General features: G+C 36.9%; 1 protein-coding gene across 1 annotated transcript; it reads left to right on the forward strand.

Moving 5' to 3' along the window:
- The first annotated feature begins 3,860 nt into the window (after positions 1–3,860).
- LOC105060430 (leucine-rich repeat receptor-like serine/threonine-protein kinase At2g14510) lies at positions 3,861–17,724 on the forward strand. The gene is made up of 9 exons (XM_010944122.3): positions 3,861–4,194; positions 4,304–4,853; positions 8,284–8,738; positions 8,823–8,958; positions 9,047–9,118; positions 9,190–9,258; positions 9,337–9,408; positions 17,232–17,303; positions 17,388–17,724. Exons 1-9 carry the CDS (start codon positions 4,119–4,121, stop codon positions 17,431–17,433), a joined length of 1,548 nt encoding a protein of 515 aa, XP_010942424.1. The 5' UTR covers positions 3,861–4,118; the 3' UTR covers positions 17,434–17,724.
- Positions 17,725–18,421: the final 697 nt, after the last annotated feature.

The raw sequence follows: 18,421 nt of genomic DNA on the forward strand, positions 1-18,421 counted from the left end.
TAGCGTACAAAACCTGCTAACGATAGTCCACTACTCTTCGAATGTGGATGGCTAGTACCGTAATAACTTGCTGACACCACCACTCTGGCCCCCTGATGGCCACCTCTCCAACTTTGATAGGCTCCAACAACCTACCATATTCCCTTTTATAAAATAGAGAGAAGGAGAAAAAAGGAAAGGATTCGAACTCTCACTATCCTCTTCCTCCTTTGTTATTTTCTCTCCGAGACTCTGCTGACTTAGGCATCGAAAGATCCTCTATCGGAGAACTCCCTACCTTTTTCTTCGACATGTGAGGATTTCTTTTATAGATCACAGAGGCCTTAGCCAGCACCCAATTGCTCCAATGCGGTGTGGAGAGTTTGAGCTGCCCCGCCACATCGGCCAACCTCGAGGAGGAGCGACAACACTTTACATTGCTATTTTTTAGATAAATTGTTAAAATCTATCCATATTTTTTATAAAAAATTTTATTATATAAAATATTATTATATTATATTATATTATGTGTTATTATATTGTATTATACTAGCATAGTGGCCAGACGATGCCCGAACCTATTGATTTTGCATGGTGCATGGGATCTAAATTTTTTTTTTCTATAGCTTTGTGATTCATGCGAAGAGATCGAGGTTTCAAAATTATTTTTTTTCTTTTACTCTTTGCTGCCTTACGTGCACAGTGCATGTGATCTAAAATTTCTTTCTGTTGCTTTGTAATTTGTGCAAAGAGGTCGGAGCTTCAAAAATAATTTTTTTTCTTTTACTTTATGATTCGTGCGTGAAAAATCAATGGAGCTGTGCGATAGAAAATAAATGCTCTGTCTCCGCCACATTCATGCATGTGACCGTCCCTCTTCACCCGCCCCATATCTGCTCCGACATCATCAGCATCTGGATGCACTCCTTCAAACCCAGTCCGAAAGCGAAGTGTAGGGCTGTCTGTGTCATCTGCATTGGGGTCCTATTTGATAAACTCATCAGCAAGGAGGATCCATAAGGCGGCGACATCGGCCTTCTGGGTGGCGGTCAGTAGGAGTCCGCCCGCCCCACATAAAAATATTTTTTTCTTTTACTCCTTGTTGCCTCACGTGCACATGTATGTGATCTGAAATTTTTTTTCTGTTGCTTTGTGATTCGTGCGAAGAGGCCATAGTTTCAAAAATATTTTTTTTTTTACTTTATGATTCATGCTTGAAAAATCAACAGAATAATGCAATGAAAAATCAATGCTCTGCCTCTGTCACACCCGCGCTTACGATTGTATCCTCTTCACCTGCCTCATGTCTGCTCGGTGCCACCAGCATCCAAATGCACTCCTCTGAATCCAGTCCGGGCCGTTTGGCCGTCTGCATCCTCCACATTGGGGTCCCATTCGATGGACTTGTCAGCAAGGAGAGTCCATAGGATGGCGATGTCAGTCTTCCAGATGGTAGTCCACTGGGGGTCTGCCTGTCCCACGTCCGCTTTGACCGATCAAAGCCTCTCAACCGATTGGGACCCATGAGAATGGAAAAATAAAGAAAAAATAAAAAAATTAAGGAAAGGAATGAGGTGACTTAAGAGGGGTTCGAAGAAAGAAAAAGAAAAATAATACACCATGGGAACAAAAAAAAATAAACATCATAGAAGCTTTCAAACTTGACACGTGGCGTGTTGGAAGATTATTCTATTATCTTACGTGTTAACATAGAATATCATCCCCAATATCCATTTATCATTTTACTATTATTATATAGATAGATATAGATAGATAGATAATAATTTAAAATATTTTTTTATTATACTATTTATATTTATATTTTTATTTAAAAAATATAAAAAATAAAAAATAAAACTTGACATGTAGTGTTGTAGGAGATTATCCTAAAATCTTATATGTCAACATGGAATGCCATCCCTAATACTAATGTATCGCTTTACCATTATTATATAGATAGATTTAAAATATTTTTTATTTTTTACCATACTATTTATATATTTATTTTTTATTTAAAAAAATAAAAAAATAAAACTTGACATATGATGTTGCGGGAGATTATCCATAATCTTACGTGTCAACATGAAATGCTACCCCTAATATCAGTATATCATTTTACTATTATTATATAGATATAAATAGATTTAAAATATTTTTTTATCATACTATTTATATTTTTTTATTTAAAAAATATAAAAATAAAAAAATTTATACTTTTATTTTTTATTTAAAAATATAAAAAATAAAAAAATAAAATTAGCATTATGGGAGATTATTTTATAATTTTATGTGTCAACACGGAATATAATACACACTTTATTATTATTATATAGATTTTTTATTTTTTTATCATACTATTTGTGCTTTTGTTTCTTATTTTAAAAATATAAAAAATAAAAAATTGATATTTTTATTTTTTATTTAAAAATATAAAAATAAAAAAATAAAATTTGATATGTGACATTACGGGAGATTATCCTATAATTCTATATGTCAACACAAAATTTCATCATTAATATCTGTGTATCGCTTTATTATTATTATATAGATTATACTAATATAGTGGCCAGGCGATGCCTGGGCCTATTAATTTTGTACAGTGCATGGGATCGGATTTTTTTTCTATTACTCTATGATTCATGCGAAGAGGTCAAGGCTTCAAAAATATATTTTTTTCTTTTTTTTTACTCATTAGTCCTTACTGCCTCACGTACACAATGCTGTGATTTAAAATTTTTTATGTTGCTTTGTAATTCATGCGAAGAGGCCGGAGTTGCAAAATTATTTTTCTCTTTTACTTTATAGTTCGTATGTGAAAAGTCAATAAAACTGTGCGATAGAAAATCAATGCTCTGCCGCTACCACACCTACGCCTGCAACCATACCCTCTTCATCTGCCTCACGTCCGCTCCGGCACTGCTAGTATCCAAATGCATTCCTCCGAATCCAGCCCGACCACAAGTTTAGGGTCATCTGGCCGTCCGTGTCCTCTGCATCGAGGTTCCATTCGATGGAGTCATCGACAAGATGGGTCCACAGGGCGGCGGTGGCGGTTTTTCGGGTGGCAGTCCATCAGGATCCGTTCGTCCCACATAAAATATATATATATATATATATACTCCTTTCTGCCTCATGTGCACAGCGCATGTGATCCAAAAAATTTTTTCTATTGTCTTGTGATTCGTGCGAAGAGGCCGGAGCTTCAAAAATATTTTTTTTTTACTTTATAATTTGTGCATGAAAAGTCAACAGAACCGTGCGATGGAAAATCAATGTTTTACCTCCGCCATATTTATGTCTGTGATTGTACCCTCTTCGCTCGCCCCACATCCGCTCCAACACTACCAGCATCCGGATGCACTCCTCCAAACTCAGCCCAGTCATGAAGTGAAGGGCCATCTGGCCGTCCACATCCTATGCATCGGGTCCCATTAGATGGACTCGTCAGCATGAAGGGTCTGTAGGGCGACGGTGTCGCTCTTTTGGGTGTCCATTAGGTGTCCACTCGCCCCACGTCCGATCCGACCACTTGGAGCCTTCCAAAAGTTGGGACACGTGAGAATAGAAAAATAAAAAAATAATAAAATAAATAATAAAATAACTTGCAAAAAATTTCAAAAAAAATATGTATTAAAAATATTATAAAAATTTTTAAATTTAATACATATAATATTAAAAAATTATTTTATAATTTTATAGATCAATACAAAATATTATCTTCGATATTCGTTTATCACTTTACTATTATCATTATATAGATAGATTATGGACGATGGATGATAGGATGGGGTAGGACACCAGACATCGTCTTCCCGCGGCTCCGCTTGTCCAATTCCACCCTCCTCGCCGCCGTCCAGCCCCATCTCCGAACATCTAAACGCATATATGGCAGTCTTTCATTCGCTGAAAATTCTATTCAACAACAGATAGCAGATCCCGAAAACCTATTTAAATCCCCACGCTCCCTCTTCCCCTCCCATCTGACTTCTCTCAAGGAATCGTTGAACCCGTCGTTTGCTTGCTCCCTTTACACTACCTAACCCTCTCTCCCTAACCCATTCTCATCTCCTTCTTTTATTTATTCCCTTGTTATCCTCCTCCTATTCCTCCTCTCCTCTCTGAAAACTCCGTCGCCGAAGATGTCCTCTCCTTTCTTCCTCCTCCTCCTATTCTCCCTCTTCGTCGCCGTTCTCTCCCAACCCCCGCAACCCAGAGGTATTCCCCTTCCCCTATCCCCATCCTATTCCATCTCTTAAACGTCTTCTATACCCCCACACGTTTTATTCCGTCTTTTGTAAACCCCTCCTCTCTTTCTTCCCCTCAGGCTTCTTCTTAGATTGCGGCTCTACCGTCAATTCCAGAATCGGCGGCCTCCAATGGCTCTCCGACGGCCCCTTCGTCGCCGCCGGCGTCCCTCGCAATCTTTCCGCCGCCGGCCTCGCCCCGACACTCTCCACCCTCCGCTCCTTCCCCTTCGACCCCTCCACCGGCCCCCGCAAGTTCTGCTACGTTCTCTCCGTCTTCCGCGACGCTCGCTACCTTGTCCGCACCACCTACTACTACGGCGGCGTCAATGGCCCCGGCTCGCCGCCGGTCTTCGACCAGATTGTGGACGGCACATTCTGGACTATGGTGAATACAACTGCGGACTATGCGGCCGGCATGTCGTCATACTACGAGGGCGTGTTCTTGGCGATCGGGAAGACCATGAGTGTCTGTGTCGCGGGCAACACGTATACGGAATCTGATCCTTTTATCTCTGCTCTCGAGGTGATCCTCTTGGATGATTCGGTGTACAATTCTACGGATTTTAAGAAGAATGCAATGGGACTTATTGCAAGGAGCGACTTTGGGTCTGCTGATATGATTGTGAGGTAAACTTGTCATCGGAATTTGTTTTGGTTTTTGGTGGTTTTGGAGATTGAATGAATTGCTCGATGATTTTTCTTTTTTTTTTTTTGAAAATTTGTTCTTGGTTGAGCTATTTCAGTAATTAACCAGCATTGGGTAAAGCAAATGAAATGAGGTGTTGTTATTTTGTTGGTAAAAGAGATTTTGCTCGACGTTTTGGCATTCTTGTATCAATCAATTTAACATGCATGAAGGTTCAATGATGTATAACAAAGTCTGGTAGTTTAGCCAAGAATTGGCTGACAGGGTTAATACTTTGTTAAAAAGCATTAAGAGTTTAAGACTATACTGAGTAGTCAAAATAAAGGAGTACATTGTGACCTGGAGGTTACAGGTTCAAAACACGGAAACTGCTTTCCTGCATGCAGGTTTAAGTTTATGTTCATCTGACCCTCCACATGGAAACAACCTCTCCACATGTAGGGAAGAAATTGTATTAGTGGGGAGCCTTAGCGCTGTAGTAAGGTGGCTCCATTATGATTAGAGGTTTTGGGCTCAAAATACGACATCTCCACATGCAGGGATGAGACTGCGTATATCTAATTCTACCGGACCCTGCAATTGCGGGAGTCTTGTGCATTGGGCCGCCCTTTAAAAAGCTAAAGTAGAGGAGGAAATCCTGTTTTGTTTAGATATCTCAGATCATGAAACAATATACTATGAAGACCAGGGAAACTAACATACAGATCTTCTGCATGGTTACCTCTGTCCACCAGTTAGTCAAGGACCCGAGCTGCAGCCCTTTCGGCATGCTAAAATGAGCAGCCTTGTATCTGTTATTTGTTGTATAGATGATCAACTATACCATGGCGCATGCTATTAGTGTTAACTCCATTGGTTTTGGATCCAAACTTGCCACCAGCTTAATTCCTTCTCTTGTCTTGAGGATGTTATCTGCTTCTTGCATTTCTACAAAAGATCCATCTGCCTCCAGCTTCACTGCTTAAGATGTGGTTGTAATCTGTCTCATCTCTGATGCATGATATAATATTGACTTAAGTTGTCACCTTATTAGAGTGCATTGGACAGTTATGGTGCGCCTTAGAAATCCATCTGCAGGAAGACTTGCCTCTAGGAGAATTCTTTTGAAATATTCCTTCAGAGAAATTCCATGTGCAGGTTTCCTCTTGTCCTTAAGAATGTTATAACTCCAGTTTTTACCTGTGCAACAAAGATCTATAAGAGGTCGCAAAGACATGGTAAGACTTTTCAAGCTCTCATTGAGTAACGGGTTTAGTATCCAACCAATTAAGTTATTATGCATAATTTGTCCATCCTCCATCCTTAAATACTTCCAGACATCTTTCCACAGTCTTTGTTGTGGAAACACTCCATGTGTCTTCGGTATGTGAACTCCAACTTGGACATTCCTTTCTAGTCAGCAATTTCCCCAAGCAATGTCTCTAAGAAAGTTTTATATTCTATGTGACACGGGATTACTTCAACTGACCTGCTGTTTGTTTCTATGTGGTAGCCTCTCTGAATCAGCAAGAAAATTTATCCTATTGCAACTTTGATATTTAGGTAAAAGGTCATATTGTTTATATCATGCCTGGCCTCTATGGATATGCTCCTAGTTTTTCTATGGTTTCCTCTGAAAATTATTTAGATGATTTCTCGGAGTTTGAGGTACTATCCTCACAAATGAAGTCTTTCACCCTTCACCCTTGGCCTTTCCTTTCACAAGTTCATGATTAAAGGAGGAAATTTTATGTAATGGAGACCCACTAAGCCAATTATCATTAAGCACACTAGGACTTTTGACTTCCCCAATTGCCTGTCTGGTTGAATTCCTATTAAATCAAAGATACTGTGTAAGTGTTACCTTGGCAGTAGCCAATATAAGATGCCTCCTTGATATCTCACTTACAATTATCTATAAGGATTTTAGTCCTCAAAACATGTTCCGACAAGCTTCCTCTAAGATTACCTTCCCTGCTATTTCCATAAGTAGCAACCTTTCCTGTAGCGTCTGATCGTTCGAGCAAGGAATACATTTTCTTCGTACTTCTTTGTTGCAGGCTACTATTAGAAGCTCTCCTTTGACCTTTATCACCAGATAAAGCTCCTTAACTAGTAGCAATTGCTTCTATAATTTCAGAATTCCACTTTAACCACCAGGTTTATGTTGGACGAATGTAACAATTGAGTGATTGATTCCAATTCCAAGAAACCAATCTTTGGCCCCTTGATTTTAGCTTTGTCATGACCAAAATCAGTAGGATTTGATGGAACTCCTCCCGTATTATGAATAAACAGAGGAATGGGAGTTCCCTTGGCTCAGTTGTCTTGTTGGCCTATATATCTAACTAGAGCTCCTCCGCTATTATGAATAAACAAGGGAATGGGAGTTCCCTTGGGTCAATTGTCTTGTCAGCCTATATATGTAACTTGTTAGCTACATATGTAACTCTGTGCATGACTCATAACTGTTAAGTTCTTGAATGTATCTATTTGAGTTCTTCACAGCTAATCTTGTCATAGGCCTTACTCATTTCCACTTGAATGATAATCAATCCCTAATTTGCCAATGTCTTTTGTAGATCATACCATAAGTCTTTTGACAAAAGCATGTTTCAAAAATAAACTTTACAAGATGAAAGCAGACTGCTGCCTGCATTGATTTCTTTTCCCTACACAGACCTATAACTGTAAGACAGTACTGATCTTAAGTTTAGCCCAGCTAATCCTGTCACAGGCCTTGCTCATATCCACTTGAATGACCATTGATGCCTAATTTGTCATTTTCTTCAGTCATGTAATCTCTTTTTTAACAAAAGAGCATTTTTACAAGTAAACTATATAGGGATGAAAGCGGACTGCTCCCTGCATTGAATTTTTTTTTTAACACAAACCTAAGACTATAAACAGACACTCTAGCCACATCAGTGTTAGGTTAAAATGTTATCTTGTCAACAATATATGGTTGAAAAACCCAAGAAAATCTAAGGAAATAAGGTTAACTGAGTACACAACACTTAATTCTATTTGGCATTTAAAAAGAGTGTTCGGCATTACCATATTGTGCTATAGAAATGCAGTATTGTCAAAAACATTGGATCACATGCTACACTTGGGGTGTGATTTGTTTTTGTTGTTCTATCTGTTGCCTGGCATTAAAACAATTGCTTGTCAGGAGTGTCCAGACATATCTTAGAGCAATGTGATTTTTTGGCAGTCTACTAATCCTCTATTTGTGAATATTCATTTTATTACTATAATAAAAGTGATATTGTTAATACTCAATAAGGAATTCAGAATAGCGGTCTGGTTATCACGCTGTGGTTAGTGCTAAATGTATTGGACTTAATTTTAGTATTCGGTTTTTAAAATCTTATTCTGTGATAGTTCATATTTCTGTTGAAATATTGATTTGCCCATGTGCAATTTTAGGTACCCAGATGACAAATTTGATAGATATTGGCAGCCATTTTCAAACAGCACCAATGGCCAGAGTAGCACCCATAATATTTCAGTATCTGATTTCTGGAATCTCCCACCTGCAAATGTTCTCAATACTGCTCTAGTGGCCAGTTCAGATAAATTATTGGTGTTTCAGTGGCCTCCAGCATCCCTACCGAACTCCAGCTACTATATTGCTCTTTATTTTGCCGATACATTACCTGAGAGCTCCAGGATATTCAGTGTCTTTATAAATAACTATGCCTTCTACAGTGATCTCACTGTTACTTCATCTGGTCTTGCCGTGTTTGCAACCCAATGGAGTCTCTCTGGTCTCACAAGGATTACGCTGTCTGCTAGTCCTGGATCTGTCCTCCCCCCACTCATTAATGCTGGAGAGGTTTTTCACCTTTTCCCTCTTGGAAGAGTAACTCATACCGGAGATAGTATGACTCCTACCTCATGCATTTGAAAATTATCTTCTACAACAAAATAATCTCTTCCAACCTGGGCTCTTCATTTATTTGCAGTAATTGCACTGGAGGCAATAAAGAAAAATATTAGTAATCCACCACTTGATTGGAGTGGAGATCCATGCATGCCTCGTGTGTACTCATGGACTGGAGTCACATGCTCTGAAGGAACCCGAATACGTGTGGTCACTCTGTGAGTAGGATTTCATGTCACAAAGATAGTGTGCACATTTTATTTTGCTGTTTATATTGAAATATAAATGGTCTTCTGTTGGAACCAGAAATCTGTCAAGTATGGGTCTGTCTGGTTCTCTATCACCTAGTCTTGCCCGCCTGACCGCACTAAGTGATATGTAAGCATCTCAAACTTAGTTTGGATTAATTGCAATATGGTACCTTGAGCTGATAAAGATTCCATCTACAGATCTTTTGCAAATAATAACATTTCTGGAAATATTCCAGATCTTAGCCGACTAAAGAGGCTTGAGAAATTGTAAGTAAGATTTCTTCAGATTCTTCTAACTTATCATTTATTAATCATACACTCATATAGTGGCATCTTTATTTGAAGGCATTTGCAGGACAATCAATTAACAGGAAGAATCCCTTCATCACTTGGCAATATTAAGAGGCTAAGTGAGCTGTAAGTTAATATCATATGTAATGCTTTAGTCACCCTGGTTATGGTTATTATATCATAATTAGTATCCATGTGCATGTATATTTGGCCACCAGTCTGAATCTTTGACAATATGAACTCACATTGTGCATCAATATTTTTCCACTCCTAACTTGAGAAATCTTGCCTTTAGTTTAACTCTTCATAAACTCATTTAATATTTTAATGTCTGAATTCTGGCTCCCCTCCTGAAGTCATGCTTTATTACCGCCCAAGGGAACCTTGGGAAACTACATATCAGAATATATTTCAGTACTACCAGGCATGTGTTTTCATTTAGGAATATTTGTGCATTTAAAAACTCTTTAAGGATCATGATTGGGGAAAGTTTTAGATGAGTAACTTCAGGGCATTCTTCTTAGCAACCACTATTAGGTGATTTCACAAGTATTTAGTAAGAATACCTCACTAAGTCAGATGGAGACTGGTACTTTTTATTCTGTTAAAACCAGGACTTTGAACCTCTCTTGCTCAAATAATTATAACCCCTTGGTGATGACAAATATCAGCAAGACTTTTACCTCATATCGTAAATAATCTCTGAGTTAAATAATGTTAGAGAAGGGTAGCAAGCTCCACATACATGTGTGCACATGTATGTAAGTCTTATAGTATATAGAAATATAAGTTTTTTTGCTGTCTATATGTGCTCCATTCATTGTAGTTGTGTGAGCTAGTATACTGCTTCTATTCTTTGTAGTAGCACTTATAAGGTGTGAAATTGTTGTACAGAGAATAGAAGCAATTTACTAGACCTTCTCCCCTAAGCATTGCTTGAATCCAATGACTTGATACTAACCCAATTCTAGAAAGTCCACTGGCTTTTGATGGATAATTATTTTTTATTTTTATGTCATCCCAATACAGAAAAATAATCACAAGTTTTATTCCCATTTATTTTAATGTTTCAAATTTGACATTTCCTCTATACTCCTTGAACAAATAAATCAGCTAAAAAAAAAAAGCATAGCAAATAACAGATGCTATAAAGTTTTTTACCTGAGCCCCAATTACATTTTGTTAATTCAAAACTTGAAGAGCCTATTGAGCTAATGTAGAAAAGCTGATGATTAGAAGGTTATCCTTGAATTTTGTTTCAAATCCACTATTTGTTGAATTAGAGAGGAGGATTTACCATGAATTCTCTCCACCAGACAAGATACTTATATCTCAGAAACAATTTCTTCCATGAAGATGAAGAGACTCATTTTTCTCATTGAAATTTCAAGTGGTAATTTCCTCCAAAGAAAGAGGACTGCTTTTTTACAGACAGAACCCATAACCTAACCATGAGATCAATCTTACTCCAAAATAATACAGTCTTACTGCTTTGCATAAATCTACAGCAGATTTAGAAAGAAAAAAATACAAATACCAAGACATTAGTACCCTAATGGTCCCATATCATTTAAGGTGATTAGCCATTACTATAGTGGGGTGGCTAGTTGCTTTAGGGGTCCTAAGAATGTCTATCCATTTGTCTCTTTGTTATTTGTTGGGCACAAAGGAAAAGAAAGCCCCTTGATTTTATTCAGCCATAGGAGGGACTTCCGTTCTTTGTTGGCTTTTTGACAGAGAAGGTCTTTTGTATTGTCATTTTTGAACATTTAACTGAAGTAGGGCTTTTTGACAGAGAAGGTCTTTTGTATTGTCATTTTTGAACTTTTAACTGAAGTAGGGAACTTTGTGTTAGTTATATTCTCTTCCTTATCTTTACTGGGACTTTAACTCCCATCTTTACGTATTCTTCGAATTATCTTTCTGATTTGCACCTAAAAGCCTTTTCTTGACTTTCTTCCTAGTCTAGAATCCAAAATGCAGCCTACTTTTACTCTTGCAGTGCCTTTTCTCCCTGTGAGAAAAAAAGCCTCCTTTGTCATAACTTTGAATGCAGTGGCAGCCAATCTCCCTTTTATGATGGATATATTCATCAAATAAGGAAATTCTAGGAGACCTTAATGGGCTGGTAATCCTATGGAGCTTCATAATTGATAACAATTGATATCTCCTTTGTTTTGATCTTGCCCATTGATTGGGTGGTCCAAGAATGCCAGGGCTTTTAATCTTAAATGAAGCAGTGAAACCAATTAGTGGATTGTTTTGATTAATGGTCTGCTTGTGCTTATATCTTTGACCCATGGATCCCTACCGTTGGACTTTTTTTTGCTAGGATCAATCTTTTGTTGATCCCTCAAATCCAACTATTGCATATTCTTCTCATGATGTAACCTTGTCTCTCCATTATTCTCTTTTCTTGTGTTCAAACTTAAAATTTAGCTATCTATATTTGATGCAGAGCATTTTGTATGGGTTGTAAGCCTTTCTTTTTACAATCAGTGCATGCATAAATGACTATATTAGAAAAGCTATACCCAAAGTTTGCCATCTCGGTATCAGACTTGTGCTAGTATCATCCTATTATAGTGTCAGTATGCTTGTTATGATGGACGATTCAATATATTGAGTGTTAGTATGCCCCTTGTACCATATACCAATGCACTACTGATATGGCATGATATGATCGATACGTACCGGCATGCATCGGTATGGCAAACCTTGCTATTACATGATCCTATTAACTATGGAGTCTTATACCACCTAAAGATAGTATGACTGTTGACTTTGGGAAGAGCATGTCACTACAATATTTCTTAGTAGTCTTTTCTAAAGAGAAAGGTTGCAAGGCTACTTGCTTTGACTGGAATAGTAGAATTGTTAACCTATGACACATTAGAAGGTTCACAATGCCTCTACTAGCAATTCAAGCTAACAAATCTTGCTACAAATTGTTCATGATGCTCATTATCAACAGCCAGTATGCACAATCTTCTATGTAAGCCATTTTTGCTAAAGGGATTTGCATATCATAACTCTCTTTTTCTCTGCAATTGTTGATGAATACTGTATACAACATCAAGGAGTCCTTTTCATATTCAGTTTAAGTCATACTCTCTTGAATGGTCGTTGTTGGTCATCATCTATCATCCTTCTATATATTGGTGATTTGATAATTAATTGTTGAGGTCAAATTTCATCATTACCCCTTGTCATGCCTTCAAAATTCATGACTTATGTACCTCACATAAATGATTTGTATAATTGGCCTGAATCCTGGTCTAATACAATTGGGTCATCAATTTATGAAACATGTTTTGAAAATCGACCGCATTCTTCTTTGGATTTGAGATTACCTCATCAAACTTAGAAAGAAAAATTTCAGATCTTTCCCTCACTCTCAATGAAGGAAATCAGCAATGACAGTTAACTACATCAATTAACTTAATCTCTTTAGTCATTTACTCAAACACTTAACAACTTCTAAGTTGAAGTTAAGCCCTGAGAACAGCCAGAAATTGCTAAAAAAAAAAAACTGATGTAGTTTTTTGAAAAGTTGGATGCTGGCACCTCTATAATTAAGGTCAAAGGTTGATAATCAGAGGGCTTACTTTCAGTTATCTTGGAAATCCACCTTTTTATGTGTCAGGAAAGTGCATATGATCATAATATAAAGAAGGAGAGTGCACATGCTTATTACGTAAAGAAGGTAACGAGGTTTTATGCTTCAGATGAAACTGATTGATTTCAGCCAAAATTGGTTGGTTTTGGCTGAGTTTCAGTCAAAACTGACCAGTTCCTATCCAATTTCTGCAGTCCCAGTCAGTTTAGGCAGAAACTGGCTGAAATAGCAATATATGTTTTTCTAAAACATTGTTTTTATGTTTCTGTCATATATTTGTCAGTTCTTTGCTATTTAACTACTTCTATCAATTTTCAATGGGTTTTATTGTTTTCTTAATTTAAAAAGGGATACATAATAAATATAATTCTTAATGGTCAAGGCTTCTAATGATCCTTGTTTTAGTACTTTATAAAGATCATTCTAAACAACTAAATATAATATATTTTACAAAAATAATACTTCTACATACAAAAAAAAGAAAAAGAAAAAACATTTTATAACTTCTTGGAGGATTGATGGGGAACCATCTCATGTTTTTCCTCATCTCTATCAATACTCCCACACATATTTTGATGATGATGATAAGTACTGTTATTCGTGTGACTCACCTTGCAATAGTATGTGGTATTGGATTGGGAAACCTAATTTATTTTACACTCCTGGATACTTATCTTGTTAATTTTTTCGTGATTGATTGATGTTTGATATTTCACTTAAAAGGTTAGTACATTTATGTAATATAAGCAATACAGATTCAACATAGTTTAATTACAGATTGAACTGCTTAAACCATATAATTATCCTAGATAACCTAAAAAACCATCAAACGATGAAAATTCTGTTTTCAGATTTTTTTTTTCCTAGAGCTTTTAGCTAAACTTCTGAAACTTGGAAAAAAGTTGCTGAAACCACCAAACCAAAACGAAAACCTAAACTGAGTTCTAAACCTTGGAAGGAAAGATTGTAGAACTCACAAATCAACAATTTGACTGTTGTAATATTCAATCAAAGAGGGAATCTTTTCTAATATGTCTAAATTAATTAGTATCATGCTAGCACATGTGTTGGAATCATCTATTATAATTTATAAATATATCATCATGCAACCATATCGTGGGAGCATTTGCCCACATTCTTGGCTGTACTATGATTTGTAGGTGAGAATCTAATGATGCCCTCAGTGACTATGGTATTAGTGTCTTGCTAGCAATTTTACTGAATATAGAAAAAAATTCGATTTAGTCATTCCATCTAAATGATAACTTCCTCACAGGAGGCATACTCCTTTGTAGACCAAAACCTAATCCCCACCCTAAAATTGCATAGAAGATTAAAGATATACTAGAACTAACCACAAAATCTGCTGTTGCCCACTAAATTCAGCACATACTTCTGAATCTTTTCTTGGGAAATAAACCACTAGCAGCAGTCTTAACCATTCAGACTTGACTCAATCACATACGCTGAACATATCTTGCTCAGCTTTGTGTATTTCACACCACTTAAGTGAGGCATGGCGATTGATGCTTGGAGCCAAAGGGTTAACATGGCAACCATGTTCAGCGTCACCTTTGAGCAACTAGATGGAAGATGCAATGCCAGAGCATGGAGATATCCATAGTTGTAGTGGTAAAAGGAGATTTCTGGAAGAGGGATTCTGCTGGAACCTAAGATGTGGCTCAGACCATATTTTCTTAGAGAGTTTGGATGTTTTCTGAGATTCTATTAATCATAATGTCCCATATTTGATGAACTTGTGCAACTGAGATTAACTTGGTTTAGGCCCAGTTGTACAGTGCCCCCTAGATTTTGAAAAATTATAAGGAAGGCCAATTAACACACATCAAGTGGGTTGAGGTCTTTTATTATTGACATAGTGAGCATCATATGGTCACTGTGGGGTATGGATGTTGCACTTTTGGAACTTCAAGTAACATCCATGAGACCATTTAAGGCCTCATATCTCTTATAAATGAACATCTTGCTTTTTGTAATGAATCTATGAAGGTCTTGCGGTGGTGTATCCATTGTCATATGTTCTTCATCAATGGGAAGAGTCGTGGGGACATGATTGGAGGTTTTCGAAAAGACCATCATTTTTAATAAATCGAATGAGGCATGATTTTAGTTTAATATTGCATCACATATTTATGTTGTATCAGTTGCAATAGAGTTTCAAGTTTTACCTATTATATCAAGTAGAGTTTTTACCTATTTGTTGTCCAAGTGTGAAGGAAGCTACCAAGGGACTTTCACTGTTATTTTAAATTAGTCAGGTCCAAATGTTTGGGAAGCCACAAGAATTGAATCCCTGCCTGTCTGGTTAGGTAAAGGTGGATGACAGTTGTGGCAATGCTCAGTTCACAATAAAAAATGTCTTTCATTGATTTGTGGTTTTTAAAGTTAAAAGGGTGGTTGGATGTTTTATCATATAGCAGTTGGGAAGCACATGAGGAAACAGAAGCTTTAGCTGTCAGTATGTTGTAGGTGCAATTAAGTTTAAGTTGGTTCTAGAATCATGATCCAAATTTGAACATATCTACTTAATAATTTAAGGTATAGGCCAAACGCTCCTGGAATGTCATAACCTGGTGGAAATAAGAGTTTATCCAAAGTAGAGTCATAATGAGGATGAAAAGTAGATGACTTTCTTGAAATATTTAAGATTTAACTACTTTAAAACACCGATTCATGCATGGGTGCATGCATGTACATCTTTATGCATCTACATCCATTTGTTCATGTTTGACTGCATGAAAGATTAACTACAGTGAGAATTTGCATGTTATAGAATAAATATCTAATGTGTTTCTTTGAGGTAAGTGGCTTGGTCATCCACAAGGAGAATTTCAAAGACAGATTATATTATCATTGCAAAATTTGGATATAGTTTGTTCCTGTGGAGGGATGGCTGGAGTTCGAGTGGGAGGTATAAAACATGTCTGGTCAGGGCTCATGTATGTTGAGCATTCTCTAGCAGTCCTATAAGACTAGGTTTAACCTAGAGAAGCCATAAAAACTGATGGTTATTTGCTAGATATATAACCTTGAGAAGGAAGAAAGAGGAGGAGAAGGCTCATATTTTCTCATAACTGTGATTCTTATCTTAGGAGATAGTTATCCTAAGCAAGTATAGGAGTGATGGTGAATTCAGGTAAGAGCAGGAAGCGGAGCCTGCATAACATGTGAATTGTGTTGCCTAGAAAGTATATTTTTTTAAATAATATAGGTAATAAATTAATTTAAAAAAACACAAATGATGACTTGTGTCTGTGTATTTTGTGTCTATTTATGTATACCTACATTTGGTGCAAACAATATATGTTAAATAAAATTGACATGAAATGAAGAACTCTAATGATGCTTCATTGAAGAGGAGTTCATAGGTGTCAAAGAAGTAGGGTCAAAAGAGTGGGCACTGGAGCAAGAGACCTAACTGAGTCTATCAAGGCATCTATAATTAGTTAGTCTGCTCTTGCCAGCAACTCCTTTGGAGTGCAATAAGCTGGCTTATGCAAGAATGACCTTTTGCAGAGTGGATTAGTTGATTAGGAGCCATTTCTCTTCTGAAGAGCAGGGAAAAACTAAATATTACTTGTTGGGTTAATCATTTAGCCATATGTTGCTAACAGAATTAAATCATAAGCCTCATGTTGCCAGGTTGACAGTTTATGTTATTTGTGGTAAATATGTAATTGACTATTTGATGTCAAGTATGGGATATTCAGAATTTCTTGTTCATCATATACACATTCACATGGCTGTCCTTGCAGGATGGAATTATACACATGTATTCATGAATGCCCGTACAAAACTAGATTTAGCTTATTTTGCATTGTTATCTCTGTATAATGGTTAAGAAGTTGTCCATATAGGCTTGAATGGTGATATTATGATCACTTAGGTCAACTCAAACTTTTGATTGCTGGATCTCTGGTTGGCATGTGATCAGAGTATGCATTGTTAAGTAGTTCATACGCATCAAGGAAACTCAGCAAGTTTTGATGGGAGCTTTGGTCCATCAAGTCAAAAACAATTCATAAATGGTTGAACTGGTTCCAAGAGCATTCTATATCATTCATCGACTTTCATCTGAAATATTGTGACATATTTCAGCACCTTTTATTTATTATATCAGCAGACAGATTGATAGTGCATATATTTTGGAATTTTTGAGAGGTTTTACTCACATTAGAGTTGCTTCTCATTGTCATGATATGTGTATAAGTTCATTATCTCACTTTGTCATTTAACTTTATAATCATTAACCAATATTATGCTTTCTGACTTTTTTGCTTGCCTTGTTTTTGTTCAATTTTATTCACAGGTTCTTGCAGAACAATAACCTGACTGGTGAAGTTCCAGCCAACCTATTAGGGAAACCTGGATTAAAAATTGAGTGAGTGCCTCCTTTCTTTACACATCCTCATGGATCACCCTTTTCATTGATATTATATCAACATCTGATTGATTAAATTTTTAGGCTGTTCCCTGGAAATCCCTTCCTTTCTCGGCCTTCAAGTTCCTGAGTTGATCTTGTCTCTTCATCCAAAGGCATAGGATACATCAATACTTCATTACAATACATGATGTAACATTCATTTGTTTCTCCCAAATATTTGAAGTCGTTGAGATCTTCATGCTAGATTACACCAGGCTTGCAGGACTAAATTTCCTTTGAGGTGACTAGGTGAGGAATCTAGAATGTTTCACAGTAGCGATTATTATATGTAATATTGCTGTGCATATGTGGCTTGAATTTAGTTTGATTTTTTCTTTTTTAATTTCCTGCCCTCTAAATCAGCAGGAGTTCAAATTCACTCCAAGCCCTGTTGTATTTTTTATAGTTTTTTGAAAATTAATTCTTAAGTAAGTTTAGTATATGGTTTATACTTCATAATTGTTGCATTATAGATTCATTTGTTCTACATTGTGCGCATCGTATGATGGCAAATGTCAACTGGAGGAGATTACAATGGAAGATTGGAATTCTTTTGGAGTTAGATTCAGTAGGGGGACTATGATGTCAGAATTCATGACTTCATTTCTTTTCCTCCCCTGTAATATAATTTTGGCATGTGTCAATGATGATAGAGTATTTACAAAGCAACTAGTTTGGCTTTGATAACTTTGACATGCATCGATGCTGGTGCCTCCACCTATCCTCTCCTCTTTTCTTCTTTGCACCACCCCTTCAATCCTTCCCTCAGGTGCAAACCATGTTACATAAGCTTCATTGATGAGTTAGATCTTCCACCAGCACCCTTATTTCCATCTTGCTTTCTTTGGGAAGGCCCATTACTGCATCTTGGAGGAAATATCGCATGTCATCTTTTACCTGGACAGGACCAAGTTTGGCTTTTAGGAATTGGGTGGTGAGAATGTGTATCTGTTTCTTATCCGGATCCTCCGATCATGGAAAATACTAACTCCTACAGTATTTTTAATTTCCATGAAACCAGGGATAGAACCATATTCAAGGAAAGTCTTGGGTATCGTTTTCGAGGCCATGTGTTC

The sequence above is a fragment of the Elaeis guineensis genome, chromosome 7 (assembly GCF_000442705.2).
Source record: "Elaeis guineensis isolate ETL-2024a chromosome 7, EG11, whole genome shotgun sequence".
Classification (NCBI taxonomy): Eukaryota; Viridiplantae; Streptophyta; class Magnoliopsida; order Arecales; family Arecaceae; genus Elaeis; species Elaeis guineensis.

Bases quoted from the DNA above. Each gene is read 5' to 3' on its own strand.
- LOC105060430 (XM_010944122.3), top strand. From the start codon at position 4,119: ATGTCCTCTCCTTTCTTCCTCCTCCTCCTATTCTCCCTCTTCGTCGCC. The intron at 9,119-9,189 runs GTAAGCATCTCA...TTCCATCTACAG, and splicing joins CTGACCGCACTAAGTGATAT to ATCTTTTGCAAATAATAACA. The intron at 9,259-9,336 runs GTAAGTAAGATT...CTTTATTTGAAG, and splicing joins CTAAAGAGGCTTGAGAAATT to GCATTTGCAGGACAATCAAT.